Source organism: Pavona decussata, unplaced genomic scaffold (genome assembly GCF_977016875.1).
Source record: "Pavona decussata unplaced genomic scaffold, jaPavDecu1.1 SCAFFOLD_286, whole genome shotgun sequence".
Taxonomy (NCBI): domain Eukaryota; kingdom Metazoa; phylum Cnidaria; class Anthozoa; order Scleractinia; family Agariciidae; genus Pavona; species Pavona decussata.
The window spans coordinates 437,501-459,462 of record NW_028145687.1 but is presented as its reverse complement, the minus strand read 5'-3'; the positions used below and the strand labels follow the sequence as shown (position 1 = coordinate 459,462).

General features: G+C 38.5%; 2 protein-coding genes and 1 long non-coding RNA gene across 3 annotated transcripts in view; 2 read left to right on the top strand and 1 right to left on the bottom strand.

Moving 5' to 3' along the window:
* The first annotated feature begins 184 nt into the window (after nucleotides 1-184).
* LOC146455054 (uncharacterized) lies at nucleotides 185-1,654 on the top strand. Its single transcript, XM_085094719.1, has one exon. It carries the CDS (start codon nucleotides 1,211-1,213, stop codon nucleotides 1,652-1,654), a length of 444 nt encoding a protein of 147 aa, XP_084950845.1. The 5' UTR covers nucleotides 185-1,210.
* A 4,898-nt stretch (nucleotides 1,655-6,552) lies between these two features.
* LOC146455053 (uncharacterized) lies at nucleotides 6,553-9,534 on the top strand. Its single transcript, XR_014859098.1, has 3 exons — nucleotides 6,553-6,685; nucleotides 7,267-7,300; nucleotides 8,654-9,534. It is a non-coding gene; the product is annotated as an uncharacterized LOC146455053 (long non-coding RNA).
* A 1,099-nt stretch (nucleotides 9,535-10,633) lies between these two features.
* The window catches only part of LOC146455051 (uncharacterized), a 76,529-nt gene continuing 65,200 nt past the window's right edge, over nucleotides 10,634-21,962 (bottom strand). The window contains exons 39-48 of the mRNA XM_085094738.1: nucleotides 21,202-21,243; nucleotides 20,788-20,862; nucleotides 19,009-19,314; nucleotides 17,432-17,889; nucleotides 16,305-16,399; nucleotides 15,499-15,655; nucleotides 14,551-14,617; nucleotides 13,608-13,879; nucleotides 12,650-12,818; nucleotides 10,634-10,885 (exon numbers count right to left, since the gene is read on the bottom strand). Of these exons, the coding sequence (XP_084950864.1) occupies nucleotides 10,695-10,885; nucleotides 12,650-12,818; nucleotides 13,608-13,879; nucleotides 14,551-14,617; nucleotides 15,499-15,655; nucleotides 16,305-16,399; nucleotides 17,432-17,889; nucleotides 19,009-19,314; nucleotides 20,788-20,862; nucleotides 21,202-21,243 (1,832 nt within the window). The 3' untranslated portion in view covers nucleotides 10,634-10,694. The remainder of the gene's footprint in view (nucleotides 10,886-12,649; nucleotides 12,819-13,607; nucleotides 13,880-14,550; nucleotides 14,618-15,498; nucleotides 15,656-16,304; nucleotides 16,400-17,431; nucleotides 17,890-19,008; nucleotides 19,315-20,787; nucleotides 20,863-21,201; nucleotides 21,244-21,962) is intronic.

Sequence of the window (21,962 nt, the reverse complement as noted above, 5' to 3'; positions counted from 1 at the left end):
AAAGCCACTCAAGCGACGAGCTGAACTTCTGAGGCACTTAGAGGCACTATCTCTCCCAACGGATGGAACGGTTCCCGTTTTGCGCGAAAGACTTAAGGACCACTTGGGTGCCATTTCTAAGAACACGGACTGTGCGGAACACGTCCAGATGTATCCTAATCGTCTTGGTAAGCTTTCTGCTGTCTATGCTGCAAGCAATGATTCGTTATTTTGTAGTGATGACGAGAGTCAATATGTCTATCAGATAACATTGACATTTGATGGAGTGACCATTCACGGCAATGCTACGAAATTCACTGCCTATCCATCCAGCATCATAAATCTTTTGTCTATTACTCTACTTGACCAATGTGCATTCTTCTCAGGAGCCTCGAGCCAAGGTGGGCTTTATAAATGTGAACTTAGCGCAAAGACAGTGACCAAAGCTGTATGCAACTCGACTCTTCCTCACGGCTCTGCGGTAAACCAAGTATGCACCTTGAACGGGAGGGTAGTTTACACGGATACAAAGGCGGGAAAGGTTATGCAATACAACCCTGATGATAAATCGGTTAGGACTTTGGTAGGAAGTGGCCACAACAGTTCTTCCGATGGGACACAAGACTCATGCTCATTCAAACAAATCGAAGGGATATGCTCTGTAGACAAGAACTTGTTTGTTACAGATGTTTCCGCTGGAAAACTGGAGATAGTGACGAGCCTCTCAGAAACGGTATCTTTTCTGGGGATTCTTGGCTCCCTTTACGATACCTTTGGAATTCATTCTAAGGGTATGAAACCAGACGGAGTGTCCTTGAAACAAGCAAAAGAGAACGTGACAAAGATTGACAGCTATGTAAAAGACACTGTGAGTTAGGTGAAAGAACGCTACCAGTTGAGCGAGACGTCTGCAACCAATGGTCCACAGGGAACTGTATCACAGAAGACGCAAGTATCTGTGTCTTTGCTTAAAAAGGGCATAGAAAGGCTATACAAGAACGTGGTGGACATTAACCCCCAATTTGTAGATGATCTGCTGCTCGAAACGTTGCTCACAACAGTAGTGGAAAATTTGCACGCTGTTTCGCACCTTAAACACGAGACATTTACGGTACTTACATATGCCCAGGATTTTGGAACAATTTGCAAGGAATCTCTGAAGCGCACATCTAGATGGGCAGCAAAGTACTACACGCATGACAAATCCTACTATCCGGTACCTCAATCCGCCATGCCCCTTTCTGCTATAGCTACCATGACACCTTTGCCAAGTGAGGACATAACACCAGGGATGGAAGGACAGGTCAAAGAGTGGCTAGAGAGTTACAGACCAGTACACCAACGGACGGTTAGGAGTGAGACCACAAAAGATAAGGCTGGGGCCTTGCCGCCAGCTGTCTACGCCGTTCACCACACCGACGAGTCTGAAGAGAGGCTTCGATATCCTGAAGAAAACACTGTATCGTCAGCAAATGCACAACGCGTTGTCAGCATACAATTTGTGGACGAAGGGGATGTTACTGAGGTGTTTGAGGATCACAGAGAAGTACAAATCGATGAGTATGAGACAGATTCGGATGACGAGGAATCAGATTTTGAAGAACATCCAGAGGTTGTCAACAGAGCGTGTGTTACCCGATCCGGCAGGGCTGTTCGTGCATTTGTGCACAGTTAAAAAATCCATTTAACGGTGCAGATTGATACGTATGACAACCAAATTTTTGGCAAAAAAAAAAAGAGAGAGAAAAGAAACCTCGCAGAAAAGCCACGAGAGCCGTTGAATAATAAGTGTAGTGAGTTTTTGTGGACGTCTCAGAAAAAAGACTTCCGTAGCTTACAAATTAAAATTAGTTATCCCAGGGGCTAGAGTGGGTGTTCCATTCTTTGTAGAATTTACCTCTCTTGATTTACTTCGATGCCCCGTAGTCGACAGGAAACAAATTCACATCTATAATAAAAGCTTTGGTGAATTTTATCGGTATACTAGATTTGCAAACAAAAGTGGGGTAGATGAGCACGTTGCTAAATTAAAAAACAGCGTTAACGAGGTTTAAGTGAAAACAAATAATGAATTATTACAAGTATTACACTTCGTCTAGAGTTTAAAGTCTTAAAACTGGGCAAATTGCATAATAAATGTGAATAATTAACGTGTAGTTTTAATTATTAATTGAGATTTATCGACAACCGACAAAGGTCAAAAATCTTAACCGACAACCGACAAAGTAATGAAATTTTAACCGACAACCGACATTTTGACCCCCCCATTCAGACCCTCCTTCTAATGTGTACGCTAATGCCCCAGATCAGCGACGTATCTTACATACAGGCCATCCTTAACATCCAATAAGCAATGAATTAAAAAACAAACAAACAAACAAACAAACAAACCCAGAAAGCATGGGCGGCTTATGTGGTTGCGTAAAACGATCAGTGAAGCTCTGACTTTTATTTTGTCCTCTTTATTCACCACTGTAAAACAGTCATAAAAGCGGATCAAAAGTCGTCCTTTTATCCCCCTATCAATGATATATTGTACCAAAAATATCTCAAGAAGAGATAATGCCATTGCGACAATTAGCCGAAGCTACAAAAACAAAAAAAACAAAAAAACAAAAAGCGCGTATATCGCATTTAAAACTACATCCGGTCAGCAGTTTTGCTACTCGCATTTCCGGTCTACATACGTTTGGTCGTAAACAGGTCGTAAACAACGATTTCTTCGCCTCTCAACCATGCACCACGGAATGTACGGCTCGATTTAGCCGAAGACTTTATTCAGAATCGTCGCAGACATGCATTTGCTCAGCTGTGATCTTGATGCATCTATTCAACTTCCTGGCTGGATTGTATTGATGAATTATTTCGATACTCTACACACGACTGTGTTTGACCTGTTCGACTGTTCTTTATTCGGGTTAGTGCATCATCATCTTTGGTCTAAAAGTAGATGTTCGGCGAGGATAGGCGGTTTGATTTGTCCTTTCCGCTAGAGTCTGTGCAAGATTTGGTCAAGAAAATAGAACGAGCGAACTGAGGAGAGACCCATCCTATACGACAAAAGCATCCTGAAGAAATTCCCAAAAGTTGCAAGGTGGGCTTTGTTTTAATTTATATTTCATCAAATTCGTTGGCCGAAACCTAATCAATCAAATGTAGATAACAGATAAGATGAATGAAAAAACCTCTGAAGCTGATGTTCTCTATCTAAAGCCTGTTTGAACCAAATACTGGAGACCTCAACATTTCCAATTTTGCAAGTTTTTGCAACTTGCCTCGGATGTCTTCAACACCCATGGCCAGAATATAATTTTCCCCAAATAGATTTTATAATATCTATAAACTTCAATATCTATGTAAGCCCTGCTGCCAATTTGGTTTATGTGGAAAGAGTACTTTCGGAGAAATAACGAATATGGTTGTGCTTGTTTTTCTTTCTTGTCAAAATGGCTGACAGGAAACATAGTAATACGAACATTGTCTTCTTGATTATAGAACCCAAAATACTCTAACAGCAAATTTTATAAACTGGGAGAGTGGTTCTACCATGTGTATGAATTTCATTTGAATTGGTTCACATGTACTCGAGAACCAGACTCGTTTATTTTTACTATTTGAGAGTGAATTTTTCGGTCAAAACATAGACCTCAGGCCGACGTGATCAAGTGCCGTTTCCATGGCAACGACGCACCTGCCGATCCAAATATGGCTGTTTTTGTTCTTCCCTCCAGGTAACCTACCTCCACACAAAAAATGAAGGGGGGTTAAAAATTTTCATTTCCAACTTTGCTTCACTTTCCTGGAGAATTGCTCTTAAGTAAGGTTGAACAAGGGAACGCATCTTATTGACTCTCAGTATATATAAGACATGGTTTCATTACAACTCAAGTATACAAGCGAGAGCATAAGTGCAAGCACAAGAGTCCATACAAACTCTTTATACAATGCCTTCGATTACGAAGGTATTTTCGCGCCGTTTATGACTTTGCAGGAAAAGCAGATTTAGCAAGGGTTGTTGAAATCCACAAAGAAAATTGGGGGTAACCATGCAATTTTGAGGATTTGAAGGTAAACGCCGCGCCAAAAAAAAAGGAAAACAATAAAAAGGTTTCAAAAGTCAGATGGACTGATGCTCACTGCGAAACATTTTCAAGTAGAGAAAAAAAAAAGACAGTGAGTTCAGATTTGGCTTGTAGAAGTAAACTTTTTTTTTTCACCACGTTTTTCGTTGTGGAGAAGGCGGGAGACTGTTTAAAAAAACGGAACCCAAAGTGAGGGGCGCGTACAAAGAATTTTGCATGGACGAATCCAACCCCCCCACCCAGCCCAAAAAATGAACGGTTCTTTGATGATAATTCTTTTAAGCCCGTGTTGTTCCTTTTTTCAGAGAAACCGTGTAAAAACTATCTCCCTTATATTTACTGCGGACGTGGCCCAAACCACCAAGATTGTCCACCAGGGTTCACTTGTGTTATTGACCCAGAAGACCGCTTCGCCGTTTGTTGTCCGAAAAGGGAGAATGAAAAGAAAAGGAAATGAGTTTGGAGAAGAAGGCAGTCACGTGCGCCTCATATAGTTAACGTTGACTTCATGTAGACAAGAAAAACAAACCAAACTGATTACAAGGCTGGAATTAAAAATTAACTGATAGATAATATTTCAGAACATGGGCTATAGGAAACATGGGTTTCGATTAAACAGGGATTCCATTTACCTCAAATAAAGTTGAATTACTCACACTGAAGTAGTATTTTGTCTTTTCTGATCGTTTCTCCCTATTTATGTCAAGTAGAATAGCCCTAACATTCTATATCGCCAGCATGCATTCGTGAAGTCTTGGTCACCGTGTCGTGTTATTAAAACTCCAGGCGCGACCGCTAAGCCATTATAACCCCTGGATGGGAAACGTTTTAACCGTTGCTAGGGGATTTGAGCTACTGGCCAATCACTGGACCAAAAATACAATAGACATTGTTTTTCAAATTCGTCTGCACTCGGTAAGAGCATAACCTCCCACGCAGCCTAAAATCGACTGCGTTGGAGGCTAGTAAGAGCACTGCAAACTCCTTCCACCCCTTGCTAGTTGCAAAACGTGACAAAAAGATGACTTTCCCCACACGGAAGGAGTCGAAAACAATTTTGAAATACACGACTGGACGTATTTATTTGAGCTTTGAAATATGCATAGTTTATTGGATTGCTGTTGGCCAAACTGTATATTGAAAGCAGTGACAATTGTTCTAAGTCAGATAAACGAAAGAAGTAGATAAAGGAAGCAAAAGCTAATTTGCATTCATAATATTTTATTCAGGACTTTTCCAAACATTACTTGACGTATTGCAGTCCCAGCTTGAGCGAGCGCCAACTCCAGCTTCTTCGGATGGCTTCAACATCGTATGAATTTGTTGCAGTTCTATTACGGCAGTTAAATTAATAATAATGAGTGAAAATTACTTGCACTTCTTATAAGCTTAAAGAGACAAAGATATTATAGCAACAATCGCTATAATATACCATCGATCCGTAGGTGACGTTAAGAATGTGCTATAGCGAACATTTTTAAGTGAGAATTTAAATACCTGTTTCTTTTGACTCAAGCTTAACCTCATCTTCAGGGCCTCCCTTTTGCCCAGTACTGTTGCTTGGCAACAAAAGTCTAATTCTCGAGATATATATAATCGACAGATTCATAAACCTCTTAGGCAAGGAGTCAAGGTCTTCGTCTCATTCGAGTTCGTCACACTACCTACTAGGCCCTTTGCTTCACGTGGAATTTGTTAACTGATAATTTTTGTGAAAAATTAGTCATTTTTTTGGTGATATATTAACACCCACTCCAAAGCCTGATCTTGAACACGCAAGTTTGCATGACTGTCTCTTAATACCATGGTTCACTGCTATCTCTGTCACTATGAAAACGCACTCAAACCTTAAGTGTCCAATTCACGCTACGAGAGTAGTCTCACTAAAGCTTAGAGAGTTTGAGTTATTGGCGAGTGTTAATTCAGTTTTCTTAAGTCTTAACTTTTTGTTGATACTGCTCCGTTAAAACGGTTCTAGTATCCCGAGCACAATATTACTTAAAACACACGAATCAAAAGGCTTGTGTAACTCATCGCTAGGAAACGGCCAAAATATAAACAACCGTCAAATTAAAAGAGATTTTTGTACTCACAGCGTAGGTGAAAAAGCTACATGTAAACTGTTGGCTGCACGGACGCAGCCTCGACTAGCCAATGCTATCTGTGGGAAGCGACCATTTGCATTTTCTTTTTGTCAAGTAATAAATAAAGTCGAATGTTGAAGTTAGTTGGACAATGGAATTTTAGATGAACGCGTTCTCCGAAAACCAAGTTAAAAAGCTTGAAGTCTGTATTTTAAGACTGCTTTGATAGTAATTAGTTATTTTTAAACGTCATTTCAAGCTGAAACTTGACCGTCAAAAATCAATATTGATACCTTGTCCTTCACCATAAGTCAGTTTTAACATAGCTGACGATCAACATTACAGCTGTCTAAATATTAAGTTGAGTTTAATTTACCATAATGTTTTTGTTTCTACATGGAATTCACTTTTGCGCCAACGCAACAGCGTTTTCTTTGAAACTGAGCTAATTATTTTTGTACAAGTAACACAGTTATTTGCACCATGGAAGGAAAATTCTCAGTGTTTATTTTGGTGATCTGTTTCATCACGCTGGCCAACGTAAGTAACACATGCATTCTAGGCGATTCAAGTTCATAGGAAAAAATTTAAAGACAAAAAAATTGGCAGTAGAATGCAAGATTTTGTGTGTGTTACCCAGGAATCATAACAGATTTTAAAAGCCTTCAGCACCTAGAATCAATGAGTATTTATTTATGAATATTGCAGTTAAAACTTTTAGGTCTGTTCAGCCCACTCTGAAAGAAAACCGGCGATCAGTATTTTCTTGTTGCTGCTGCACTGTTTATTATGCAGTACAAGGTGGTCAGTCTAACTTTTGAGTTTGTAAGTAAAATACGGCCATTCAAGCCAACGCTATTAAGGTGTGCATTTTCTTGGAGCTCAGTGTATTTTTCCATTTTTGCGGCAAATAGAAATAGGAATAAGAATGTTCAATTATTCCTTCAGGTATGAACTAATCATAGAAGGAAAAGGTCATGTTCAGTTGACGGTGGCTGTGGCGCTAATATTAGAGCTACAAATTAAATCGGTAAAAGAAAATTTTTGCCAAAAACCAATGAAGTACTCATTTCTCAGTATCACGAATTCCATTCCTTTTGTATCTCTTTTACTGTAGATAGGTTCAAGAAAGCTTTGCAAGTCCGGCAGACCAAGGTGAATGAATACTTAAGTAAGGTTGAAAAAGGGAACGCATCTTATCGATTCTCAGTATAAAATATGGCTTCATTACAACGCAAATACAAGCGAGAGCATAAGTGCAAGCACAAGAGTCCATACAAACTCTTTATACAGTGTCTTCGATTACAGAGGTATTTTCGCGCCGTTTAAGACTTTGCGGGGAAAGCATATCTTAGCGAGGGATGTTGAAATGCACAAAGAAAATTGGGGATAACCATGCAATTTTCAAAGATAATTAAGCAACGATAATTGTAAAAGCTTTAAAATACATTACCATTTGTGGATTTTTTTCCAAATTAAACGTAATTTCACGAGTATTTGAACGTAATTATCTTTGAAAATGCATGGTTACGCCCAATTTGTTTCTGGATTGCCCTTGCTAAGATGTTCGTTTCCCGCTCAGTCATAAGCCGCCCAAAAATATCTTTGAATTAGCAGGCACCGTTCTTAAGAAATCAGAGATTCTCGGACTATTCGAATTCCGAGATGCGCGGAATGTATTCAGAAGCACCTTCTTTAAAACGCAAGTGCAAGCAAATTGAAAACATTGTATTTTCAAGACAACTACTGAACTGATCATGATCAACATCGGTGTTATTACGTACGCTTATCACGAATCGAAAACCTCCAAATTAAAAATTGGTTACGATAAATTAAATGGGCGTTTGGGATCATTCATCCTTTGCCAGGTGGGTTGAGGATTTGAAGGGAAAGACCGCGCGAAAAGGCAAACAAATAATAACTCTCTTCCAATATCAATTACTTCTTCATCTAGTTTTTTCACTTTGCATTGCAGTTTTTATGTATAAAATCATAAATTGACCAAGCCGCACTTACGCAGCACCATATTTTCTACTTATTAATGACAGCCGAGGTGGCCTCTCTTATAAGCCTGGTGGTTTCTTGAGGTCTCCTCGCCATTATTGTAAATTCGATCATTTCTTTTATTTTTATTAAGGCAAATAAATAAATGATGATGATGATGAAGAACAACAACAACAAAAGGCGTCCAAAGGCAGTTCATCAAAACATAAGCCGTAAGTCAGATGGTACGATGTTCACTGCGTAACATTTTCAAGTGGTGAATATAAGAACTCAGTTCAGATTTGGCGAATAGAAGTAATCTATTTTTTCTTTTTTTCCCGTTTTTCGTTGTGGAAAATGGGAAGGGGGAGGGGGGGAGTATTAAAAAAAGGGAACCCATGGTGGGAGCAAGTATAATTTATTTTACACGGAAAACTCGCCCCCCGCCCCCTACCCCCATCTCCCATAAAAATTAACTGTTCTTTGATAATAATTATTTGAAACTCGTGTTCTTCCTTCTTTCAGGGATAACGTGTGACGAACCGCTAGCTGATGTTAACTGCGGACGTGGTATTAACCACCAACCTTGTCCACCAGGTTATTCTTGTGTTCACGCAGCCGGCAACAAAAAAGTTTGTTGTCCGAGCACCACTTAGAGGCTGGTGCCAAACAATACGGGAGAGGGCAGTCCGCGTGCGCCTCATTTAGTTAACGTTGACTTCATGTAGACAAGAAACACAAACCAAACTGATTACAAGGCTGGAACTGATTCAAATTAACTGATGGAAAATATTTCAGAATAGTCATTTTCTGGCGCTGAAGAAGACTAGTTTATGAAATTAAAAGTTCTTTAAGTGTAATTAATTGACGTAGAAGCGTTTTAATTAGTAGATGAAATAAAATCTGTTATTCTGTCAGTATCTTTTCAATCTTTTCGTGAATAAACATTTCTGATTTGTACGTAATTTATGCAGTTGCTAAAAGAAAGCCTGAAAAAATTTCGCGCTTGAACAGAATTCGCACCCATTGAAGACTCAATTTTTTCAGGCTTTCTTTTCGCAGCTACATAAGTTACGCACATGACTGCAGTGGTCAATCAAACTATTCATTCTTTCCACCGCAGTTCAAATGTATGAATTTCATGTATTTCTCTTTCAATAAACATTTCATTGCCTGTGATGTTGAAAGAGTGACAAGGGACAGAGGTCTTTATTGCATCGCTTCCTTGACAAATTTCACTGTCTTTTCTTTTAATTTTGCATTAAAAGACATAATACTCTGCATTTTCCTCCGTCTTAGAAATGTCATGATGCATTTTCTCTCAGTTCGTTTCCCCTTTAGTACCTGGCCTTTTCTAAACTCTTTGGAATCCACCATACCAAAAATGTGGCGACTGGTATATTTACCCATAATTCTTTGCGTGCGATAACCCTAAATGCTCGTAAAAGCGAACAGAAAAGTTCCAAAAACTTCAAACCTAGCATACACAATGTTGTTAGTTGAAGGACGAAATTCGCGAAAATGTGGCTTTCTATGTACCTATTGGCTGTGTTAGGTTCGCAAGGTATTGTGGTAAAATGTACAACCACCATCCTTTTCCGTACGTAGGATTGTCATTTTGTACCTAAATTATTTCGTTTAAACTTCTCGACTGAAAGTTGCAATCTTTAACCGCGCCTCATCTACATGACTTAGTATTCTAACAACGAAATCACGTATTTTACTGAATATTTATAATTACAGGTAAGGATGGCGAGGTATTTAAGGACAATGCCTACTAATACCGAAGTATTTTTGCGCGGTTTATGACTACGCGCAAAAAGCAGATCTTAGCAAGGGCTAGCTATTGGAATCCAAAAAGAAAATTGGGGGTAGCCATGCATTTTTTTTAGAGATAATTAAGCAATAATTATTATAAAAAGTCGTAAAATAGGGAGCAATGCATGGCGTTTTTTTTCCAATTTGAAGCTTTATTATCTCTGAAAAATGCATGGTTAACCTAGTTTTCATTTTGGATTCCAAGAGCATTTGCTAAGTTCTGCTATCTCCCCATAGTTTTAAACCACGCAAAAATATCCCTGTATGAGCAGTCACCACCCGATAGGAAAACCGAGTATCTCCAGATGCGCAGAACGTATGCGCAGTAACAAAGGTAGGCACCGTGATTAACGTTGCAATGTGAGGCTGATAGAAACTGGTTGAAATTTTACGCATGGCAAAATTATTCGTTTAAAAGCTGGAGAAGGTACTCACGCAAACGACAACGTACAAGGAGATCGTATTACTACATACAGCACCACGGTTCGGTTGCATAAAACATCTTAAGATAAGTAGAAGATTTCTCTAGTTGTGCCCTGCCTTCCAAAGGCCTTCCGAGTTCTTCGTGTATAGGAAGAGGACGAGGAGGCAGACCTACAGCCGAGTGATCGAACATGGAGCTCGAGAAAAACCATACGAACGTACACTGATGGTCAAAATTCCCACCTGTCTTAAGAAGCTCTGATGCAGCTAGGCCCATCCCTCCAAATGACACCAATTCGACCTAATTTCATAGAAATTTCCGCTACTAATTCCAGGCGAAATACTTGCTTCTTCGCTTCGTTCGACGAATGAAAAATTTCTTCCTTTCTTCTTTGTGTCTAGCAGAGTAGCTCTCGAAGATTGTTCTTGCATTTTTGTAAAATTCCAGCACAATTTTTTCCATTTCTAAACGCGTTTCCTTGAGCGAAACATTTTTCATTTTTGGTTGAGGAGCAACTGCAACAAAATGTATTTATGTTTTATTAATTTCATTTTGCTTTGTATGAAAAAGGGTGAGAATAGGCCATTTCTGAGTTGCTTTGACTCTCATTATGAAAGCGAGGCTAAGTGCAAAGTTTTTGTTATGAAAATTAGTTTTCATTCATATGCAAATATAACTAATTTTCATATGATAAGTTTTGCACTTAGCCTCGCTTTCATAGTGAGGTTCAAGGCAACTCGCAAATGGCCTATTAAAAACGAGAGAATGAGGCCAAAGACACATGGTTCAACAAACTTTGCAAGAAAAGTTGCGAATGCGCATGCTGTTCCAAAAAATGGTGCATAGTGCAAATATATACACCGTCCCATGTTAAATGTTGGAGTTCAATGCCTGTGAAACATCATCAAAAAGACCTCAGACTTAACTCATGCGAGTCCCAGGGGCCCCACACGTCCTGAACTTAACCCTATTTCGACAGAATGAAGCAACTAGCAGCGTTTGCATATGGGTGCTAGATTCTTAGCTATCAGTTCAAATACAGTATCAGTTCAATCAATTCAATATCGCATCGCTGTTCGTCACAGTGATTTTGCAGCGCATTAATTACAGTTATCACCATTGTTGGGGCATTGCATAAGGTTACAAAACAAAGCAAAACAAAAAAATTATTAAATACGGTGGTATTTTTTTGCACTCCAAATGTTTATTGTTAGCTTGGCGAGCTCCGTAAGCGGCCATCTATCCCTTACTCGCTTCTCGTAAGCGGCCAGTTTAGTTACGTAGACCTTTTTCGCGTCCCGACAATACAGTATCGAGCATCACCCGAAGATTTCCGGAACCCGAAGATTTCGCGTGATTCCAATCTCTTTGGAGACTTTACGAGAACTGCCTAACACCTGACGATCTCATGACTTTTAGAAATAGCTTGTGTGGAGCTCCGAACCGTCTTCGTTAGCAGCTTATTCTCCAGGCATTGACTACGCCGTTATTGTCAAGTTATTTGCAAGTAGAATTCCCACTATACTCAGGCAAAGTTCAGCTATTTTCAATTCAGCTAAAAGTCTTCTTAACGTTTCTCAGCTATCAGTCAAAAAAGCACCATTTCTCAGCTGACAGTTAAAATGTTGGCCAATTCTGACTCAGTTATTAGTTAACATAATGCAGACCTTTAACTAGGAGTATTGCTACACCCCTGAATGGAACGTCAGTGTACTAAAGGGTTACCCCCCTCCCCCTTCCCTCCTCCAATAGTACGTTCCCGGGAACATATCCAACAAGCGCGAGTGGAGTAATTGTTTCATTAAAAGCTACCAAGAAATATAGCAATTTCATTTTGCAAGAACGATCAGAAAACGATTTAATGCCTGCTATTTCTCGGACGTGGTATAATTAGCAATTATTCCACGAGAGCGCGTGTTGGATATGAGATGATTATAGCCAACGATACGCGTAGCGCCGAGCTGGCTACAATTGTCTAATATCCAACAAGCATGAGTGGAATAATCGTTTTATTGAAAACGATCAGAAATATTGCTATATCGTCCTGATTTCGCTTTGCAAGAACAAACAGAAGACAATTTAATGGTCGCTGTTTCTCGGGTATGGTATAATGGCTCATATATCATGTCCGCTGATATAAGCCAATAAAAACTCTGGAATAACATTATACAATGATCACGTTTTTAATAATTGTTGTTATTGCGTGGCCGCTAAGCCGATCAAAACAATCATCAAGTTTTATAATAAAACAAAGTAGACAAGATAACTTCGTATCCTACCTCGCCGTTCTCGTGCAGCCCGTGCGACTCTAATTATTTCCCAGGTCAGACCACACACTGTTAGGACGGCCAGTATCTTGAGACTCCACCATAAAGCTTCACGGAACAAAACATTCTCGGGATCGAAGAGGTTCATTGCTTGTTCCACCGCTGCGCTTGTGCTGGAAGGCTTAATAACAACGATGATGATGATGATGATGATGATAACAATGATAACACACTTTATTTAAACAACGCATGTGTGTAAGATGGAAGAATGGGTATTGACTCTCTTGTCATTTCTTCTTTTGATAGTCACAACAGGTTATTTTCAAAGAGATTTTAAAATCGGTCAGGGAATTATGAAAAAGAGAGAGAAATATCCAGAAGGATTCTAAACGACCTTTCGCTTTGGCCATCACGGTTGGACAAGAAAACACTTCCTCAAACAGGTTTGGCGTTCCCTTTCTATTTGTTTTCGAATTCGGAAGGACAATATGATATGATATGATATGATATGATATGATATGATATGATATGATATGATATGATATGATATGATATGATATGAGACTAGATGAGATGATGTGATACGATATGGTATGATATGATATGAAATGAGATTGTATGATATCATATGAGACTAAAAACATGATATGATACGATATGGTATGATATGATATGAAATGAGATTGTATAATATTATATGAGACTAAATGACATGATGTGATACGATATGGGATGATATGATATCAAATGAGATTGTATGAGATGATGTGATACGATATAATATGATATGATATGATATATGATATAAGACTAAATGAGATGATGTGATACGATATGGTATGATATGATATGAAATGAGATGATATGATATGATATGATATGATATGATATGATATGATATGATATGATATGATATGATATGATATGATATGATATGATATGATATAATATGACATTTCAACTCGTTTACCTTAATAACTAAACTTTTTGATGCCACATGAGCAGATATCTCGGCAGAGTTCTCCTTCATGTAATCAGCGAAGCATTTTTGGAGTTTTCTGGCGTCACCAGCTAACACCATTCCATAAACTGACGAATGTTCTATGGTTTTATAAATTCTCAGCTCACTGCTGTTAAATAAGTCTCCACGGCTGCCCGCAATTAAAGCGTCCACAAGAGCTCCTGCTACCTCGCGAGCTTGAAGGGCCTCGTAAACCTCGTCGAGACTTTGGTACTCTCGGGCTTTTTAAATTAAAAAAAAAAGTCAGCATTATTGAAGAAGTGTTTAAGGAAGTAAGCAAGCAATCAAACGAGAAAGTAACTGGTGACTGAGTCAGTGAGTGAATAACTTTAATGGACCCTTCTCCAAAATGGCGGCAACAGATTTGAATAAGTTAAAATTGAACTGAATGAAAAACTGATACCAGCACTGGAAAAAGCACCTTTACTTTAGTAACCTGGCTTGCAAAGTTTCAGCATATTAGGTGTTATATCAGCTTAGGAAATGTAAGATGAAATTTGACAAATTTACAGACGTTTGTATGACTGGGGGTATACGTCATACTCCCAGTGGGTATACGTCGTAATCCCAGTCACACAAACGTCTGTAAATTTTTCATTTTTCAACTTACCTATTCTCAGCTGATATTACACCTGATATGCTGAAACTTTCCAGCGTTACTAAAGTAAATGTGCTCTTTCTAGTGCTGGTATACGTTTTTAATTTTAACTTATTTTAGACAGGGTGGCCCAGTAAACAACGAGGCTGGTATCCAGACGGGATAAAACAATTGACAATACTAAAGATATCACAGTTAAAAATAAAATTTATAAATTCCTCATTAAAAGCTACGGTACAAAAAGCTAAGAAATAAGCCTTAGGCTTTAAAGGTTATTGCAATATGAAGTCATACCTGTGTTCATTTTTGCGTTTTTTCTTAATCCAAGGCGAAATTCAGAAGAGTTATGTACAGCCGCTACCTGGAATAGTTCATTTAAACGTTCGGCGATAGGCAAACATACATTTATTTAACAACTAGCTACAATCAAGTACAAAATGGTGGAACAAATTTGCATTTACGATGTCTTCGTGCGCAGGCGACAGAAACACGGTACGCAGGCACGAAAATTATCTGTATACCCCGACCCCCACACCCTTATTTTACCCTCCCTTCAAACGCATTTTAACGACAAGAAAATAAAGGAAATCACTTGGAAATGTGATCTTAATTATCATAAAATTCGCTGTACTTTGGCTTTGAATTTCTCCAGGAAATATTTTAATATTTTAATAATATTTTAATATTTTAATAATTTAATATTTTAATAGTTTGAGAAACTATATCAAACACTCGAAAGAATGTTTCATCCTATTTTTAAACACCTCGAAGTTGGTTAAAACTCGTTTTTTAACCCCACTTCTCGGTATTTGGAAACTGGATGAAAAACTCTTCCTCCTGAGAATGATTATTATTCAGTAAGTGACACAGGCATACACAGATTTCCTTTAGTTTATGATTTGTGAGCGTCTTGCGAGGTATAATGATGATAATGAGAATGATGTATTATTCAAGTAAGTGACACAGGCATACTCGAAAAAAAACTCCGAGTGCTCCTATCAGGAGTCGAACCTAAGACCTTCCAATTACTAGTTCGGATGCTCTACCACTGAGCTACAGGAGACTCGTGGGAGCTAAGGCCATTAAACTAGGTTCATGGGACAAACATCCTGCATACTGCTAGGATTGGAATGTCATGTGTGGCATAAGAAAATGTAATGGACTTTGATACTGAGTACTTCCGTTCCCTACTAATTACTTTAGCCGTAATACCTGATATTGAAAAAAAAAACGATTCATTACCTTGGATCCATATAGTTTGATGTCACCGAAAACAAATTCTGTCGTCAAGGATGAAGTAAGGGAGCCTAGCAACACGGCAATAGTAACCAGGCCAACCAACGTGGCTGTCACAGAAAAAACGCGACCTGCTGGCGACCTGGGAGTCCTGTCCCCGTATCTACAAGATTTACACCAAAAAAACAGACTTTTTTTAATGATAAACTTTATTTACTTTTCATTTACCTTTAGACACATACAAACAAGTAAGTTACAATGCAGTTAGGTTCCCATAAAAAAAGTTATAGAATAAATAAGCATGAACGAAATAGATTGATCCATGCTAAGATATCCACTGCTCATTTTTACGAATACATTTCAATTCCATATTTGCAAGTAATTTAAAAATTTATAAAGTCAGATAATAACTATAAAAGTTACCGTTAAAAAATGTTCAAGTTCAAGTTCAAGGTAAGAAGTAAAATGTGCTTATATACAATTGTGAAAGGACTAATGAGATACTGACTAAAAGCTCCAAGATATCTACATCGAAACAATACAAGAAAATAATAGTGTGAATGATAAAAAAATAACGCTAAAAACAATAAAAGTGGGAACGTTGGATATTAGCATACGAGAAAAACATTAAACACCGCATACTAATAAGGAGGAGTTTATATCCGGTTTTAAAACCACTGCACGCGAATGATGCTTTATCGACCATTTGATAGGTCAATGGGCTTATGAATTATTAATAAGTTTTTGAAATTTTTAAGTGATGTTTTCTTTGGCGTTGCAGTCGTCGTTGTTTAGGTTCCCTAATCACTTACCCAACGGTTGTCATGGTAATAAAGGACCACCATGTTCCTTCCCAGGCTCCTCTAAGACAGGATTTGGGAAACTCCTCTGAATTCTTTGGTGAGTCCTAAAATATATGTAAAAAAAAGTTTTTACAAGAAATTGTGAAATAAGCGATTAAAGATCCAGAACATCACCTTTATGTAAGTTCATACTTAAAGATACAGGATAGATTTTTGTGGTGGCACCGTAATTTACTCGGCATAGTGTGAACAGCCGATTGTCAAGTTGATAAATGCATTTTTCCAGTCAATGAATACTCGGATTTTCTTTTCCTGAGTATGCCTGTGTCATCGACTGAAAAACAAAATATATCTATAACTTCAGCTACTCACCAGGGGCGGGTTGTTCGAAAGCCGATTAACGCTAATCTACTATTAAAAGTTACTCGAGGTTTTCATCTCGCTCTTTAAGAGTGATTTGAAAGCCTAATTTCAAGCTTAAGGCAAACTTAAGAAAAGTCTAAGTCAAAACTGAGGGCCAAAACTATTTTGGAAGAATCTTTATTGATTAGTTATTAAACTCGAATCAAAGTTCACGTTAATCCAGGATTAGCTTAATCGGGCTTCGAACAACTGGGCCCACATTTCCTTCACATGAGCATAGTTTTTCACTCTTTGACTTCAGGTTAGGTACAGACGCAAATTCAGTCTTAACACTTTTTCTAAAGTGAATCCGTCAAGCGTATCCGTCATGGTTTTATTCACGTTATGGTTTTCACACCATCATCGACTCGTTAAAGGGCTTAAGTTTTCTTTGCCGATAGATAAATATAAAGCATAAGAATTGGTCAGGACATGGTTCATTTTACTCGAACAATTACTCTGGTTTCAAATTTGGTATTTTTGTCTTTCAACATCAACGAAATTCATTTCTTTAAACTTCATGCCACTCCTACAAATTCATCTGTTACGCGGTTTACCACATTACACAAAGTGGCTTGAAGACATGAATTTTCTTTTCTCCTGTTAAAAACAATATTTTATTCATTCGCTGCGCACGAGTAAGTTCGTAAAATATTATTTTTACCACTCGAAAATAAAGTTCATTTCTTCGCGCCGCCGTTTAACATCGTCTATGTATGTACACGGCAACTCACCAGATGCCAGATAATTATCCCAGACAGCAAAACAATGGCTGAGTTGATCAAGAGCACAGGCCAGCAACTGAACAAAGAGGAGAGCAATCGTAAAGACGACTTACTAGTCTCTTCTTTAGGAACAATAAACACAACAGCTGGAGACTCCACGATCGGTAAGAACCCATACACTCCCATGAAATTCTGCTGCCCTTTATACCCAAACAGCGGGAAATTTAGGTCACTTTCCTCTACAGTGCTTCTCACTTCGTTATGATCCCGCTTTTCGCTGGGACGATTTACGTCGTTCCCCATGACGTGGACAACAGTCGTGCCATGTTCTTGACACCGCTGACAACAGGAGGGCACCATGTTTTCAATGATGAATGGAAATATGCCTTCTGATTGGTTAGAGCGGTCCATGTAAGGAGGGATGTGCCACCAGCTTGTACTGAATGATGGCGGGCATCTGCAGGTCTCTGGCGAAAAAGAAAAAAAATAATGAGGAAGGTCTTTCAAGAACTTCTGGTCGCCATTTTGAATTGGACTTTCTTTCAACGCGTTCAACTTACGGTCACCGTTTTCAACTGGACCATCACAAAGCGCAAAATTAAGAATTTGTTTGGAATCCAAATTTTGATACTTTACCTTCATATCTGCCACTTAGGACCCTAGATGCTAGAATCATAAAATCATCTCTTAGATCTTCTGTATAATGTATTTGTCTGTAAATCTAACCTTTGGAGGTTAATGTTCAGAGAAATGAACTCCCGGAAATTTTTACAGACCAATGTATGAAAATCTTACACATGCGACTGTATGTTACTCCTTTGATTAACAAATTCAAATTGAAATTCAGCTGCCACATGTCTTGAGTACGTTGCTAATCTATGTTTTAAAAAGCTATTCAGAATTATAGAACATGGCTTCGTCTAATCAGAACAAACATCTACTTAAGCTTATTTCATATTTTTATTTTTTAGCAGACAACCAAATGATCGCAATAGGAAATTAACGGGAAAAAAAACTCACTCACGGAAAATTGTACTTTCCATGATATAGTTGACCATTGCTCCGCGGCGCCAACGCACGTTGGATATGAGATGATAGATGGCCAACTAAGTTGGCTTGTTGATTTCAATTAATTTTGCAAGAACGACCAGAAGACGATTTAATGGCCGTTATTTCTCGTGCATGGTATAATTAACAATTATTCCACGAGCGCGCGTTGGATATGAGATGATAGATAGCGCGAGTGGAATAATTGTTTTATTAAAAACACTCAAGAAGTATTGCTATATATTGTTGATTTCGCTTTGTAAGAACAACCAGATGACAATTTAATGGTCGCCATTTCTTGGGCATGGTATAATGGCTCATATACCATGGCCGCTAAGCCAATGAAATCCCTGGAATTGCATTACACAATGGCCCAGTTTTTAATAACTAATGTGCCATTATACCATCTTTCATCTCATATCCAACGGGCGCTCTTGGAATAATTGTTAAATTGTCCGTAAGGATCTAGCTAATCAGGTTAGTATATTTACTATAGATTCCGAGTTATAGATTACGTTGTAGCAAACGATATTACACACCTGCAAAGACCGGAATGCTGAGAGGCCCGTCCCCCGCCGCATTGAATCCCAGCACTTCAATCTTGTACACAGTGAAGCTGCTTAGTCCTCTCAGTAAGGCTCTTTGGTTTGAAGCTTGGACTGTCACTACTAAAGGGTCCGCGCTTATGTCTGTGTGTCCAGACACTAACACCGGCGTGTAGAATACTTTATAGCCAAGAAGAACCCCATTGTGATACTGAGCTGGAATTGCCTGCCACGTGACCAGCATAGAGTACGGACTTGTGTGGTTGGTGGCATAAACATCTGTGGGCGAACTGCTAGGGACTGTGGGAAGCCGTAAAGAATGAAAATTGTTTTTAATTTGTCACTAAAACAAAGCTAAGTAAAGCTAAGTTATCTTATATAGTAAACAAACTACATGTTATTTCTTTTTAACAGGAGGCTTTTTTCAATTCCTATTTAAAGAATATATACTGTAGAATATTTTAGTTTATCAAAAACTGGATCATTGTATAATGCAATTGGAACGATTTGATTGGCTTAGTGGCCATGGTATATGAGCCATTATACCATGCCGGAGAAATAGAAACAATTAAGTTGTCTTCTCAGTGTTCTTGCAAAGCGAAATCAGCAAAATCTAGCAACATTTATTGATTGTTTTAAATAAAACAATTATTCCACTCACGCTTGTTGGATATGAGATGATTATAGCCAACTCGGCGCGCTATCTATCATCTCATATCCAACGCGCGCTCGTGGAATAATTAATTAATATACCAAGGAAGTGGCTAGTGTTTTTCGCGCGCTCTGATTGGCTACTTAAACTCCGGATAGAATCTGCTATCCACCTCAGTCCTGCCAATGTCACGGATTTCGTGCGCGATTTTAAATTTTTCGCTTATTTAATTTGTCAAAAACAAAGTTCCCAGGGCTCGGTTGTTCGAAAGCCGATTAACCCTAATCCTCGATAAAACTTATTAACCGAGACTTTCAACTTGCTTGTTAAAAGTGTTTTTCAAAAGCTAATTTTAAGCTTATGGGAAAGAAGTCTTAGTCGAATTTAAGGGACTAAACTCTTTTGGGAGAATCTTTTACTGATTAGCAATTAAATTCAAAGTAAAAGTTCACGTCCAGGATTAGCTTAATCAAGCTTTGAATAACTGGGCCCTGGGGCCCGTTTCTCGAAAGACCCGGTAACTTACCGGGCCCGATAAGTATGTTTTTAAACGTTTTTTCGCCGATTACACAGTGATTACAGGCATGGTACTTGGCCAATGTTACTATAGAATTATAAGATTTTAAAATTTAGTACTGAAAGCTAACAAAAATTGACTTCTGTTAAGAAAAATTATCACGAAAATCACTTATCGGGCCCGGTAAGTTACCGGGTCTTTCGAGAAACGGGCCCCTGGAGTGAAAAATCCACATGTTTGTTTGGAGGTGAATAGTGGTAGATATTTTCCTCTCCGCTCTTCGGCTTGGTAAATATCTACTGACTATACACCTTTGTCAATCATTAAAAACTGGATCATTGGATAATTCAATTCCAGAGTTTTGATTGGTTTAGCAGCCATTGCATATCAGGTATTATACCATGCTCGAGAAAATAGCCGAGCGGTCATTAAATTGCCTTCTGGCCTGGCCAGTCTTCCTTGCAAAATGAATCAGCAAGATCTAGGTACATTTCTTTGTCGAGTTTAATAAAACAATTATTCCACTTCGGTGAATAACTGTAATTTACCTATATTTTCCAAAAGGTTCTGGGGTTTTGCTTTAATTTGTTCATGTTATACTCACCCTCCTGTTTTATGGACGGTGTGACAGAGTGAGAAGTAGATGTACTGTTGACAGTATTAGAACTTCTGACGACAGCTTAAAGATGAAGAAAAAAAAGTTTTAAGTAAAGGTTCGGGATAAGGTCAGTAAGAGAAGTGATTTGGGACACTTTCCAACTCAGCTGCATGTATGGAAATTCACTATAATTCATCATAACTACAAGGATTATTTCAGCCAATTTCATATAGATAACCAAACTTTGTGCCTCGTAAAAGATATTCAGTGTTAGGTAAAATCCACCGTATCGTAAAAGACGGGGACTGGGTCATTTACCCATAATTCTTAGCAAACGAAAACTCTAAAGACGCCCATAAAAAGCATCAGGCAACTAACGTGGCGTAGAAATTGGTTTTAGAAACTGCTAGAGTGACTCACTTTGGCTGATGGCTGTGGATCCATTTATGGCGTTTGTGAAAGCTACAAAACGGAAAACAAAACGCGATCAAGGATAAACAAGCAAATAATGAGATGCAGAAAATGGTCGATTTACAGTTAAGCAATATAGTCGCAAATAAATTTCTGTAAATGAAACTGGACTCGAACAGAAGCCCTATGATACAACTTGTGGGCATATATTTGCAAGATATATTTGAATATATCTACCATGGTATGCGTTTAAACGGATTAAAACAGGTGACAGATATAGCGGGAAGAAGGGGCGTCCCCTCCTTATTTTTATACCAAACTCCGATTCGCCATGATTTTTCGTTTCACAAAGAGAAGCAAGTCGAGCAGCCTCCCCACCCACCCCCCCCCCCCTTCCCCTTACCTCCACGTCAGGTAACCTCAAAATCTGAATCCGCCACTCAAAACTTCAAAAAACGTCAGGACTATTCCGCTCCGATTGATGGCTGTGGATCATTACTTAAACGAAGCTAAGAAACGTAGTCTTAATGCAAATGCTAACAACTCGCAGTTACGTACAGAAGCAAGACCATATATCACGATTCAAAAATATGAAAGAGGGACTGGGAATGAGCAAAATTCTCTCTTTCGTACTTCAAATTGCATTGTCAACAAAGTGATACTGAAGCCCTAGTAATTTCGAAAAGACTAACGTTCCCCTAGCATGACGAACAGGTACAAATTTCATAGCGCCAATAAGATACATTTCTAGAGATTTAAAAGTACTCTGG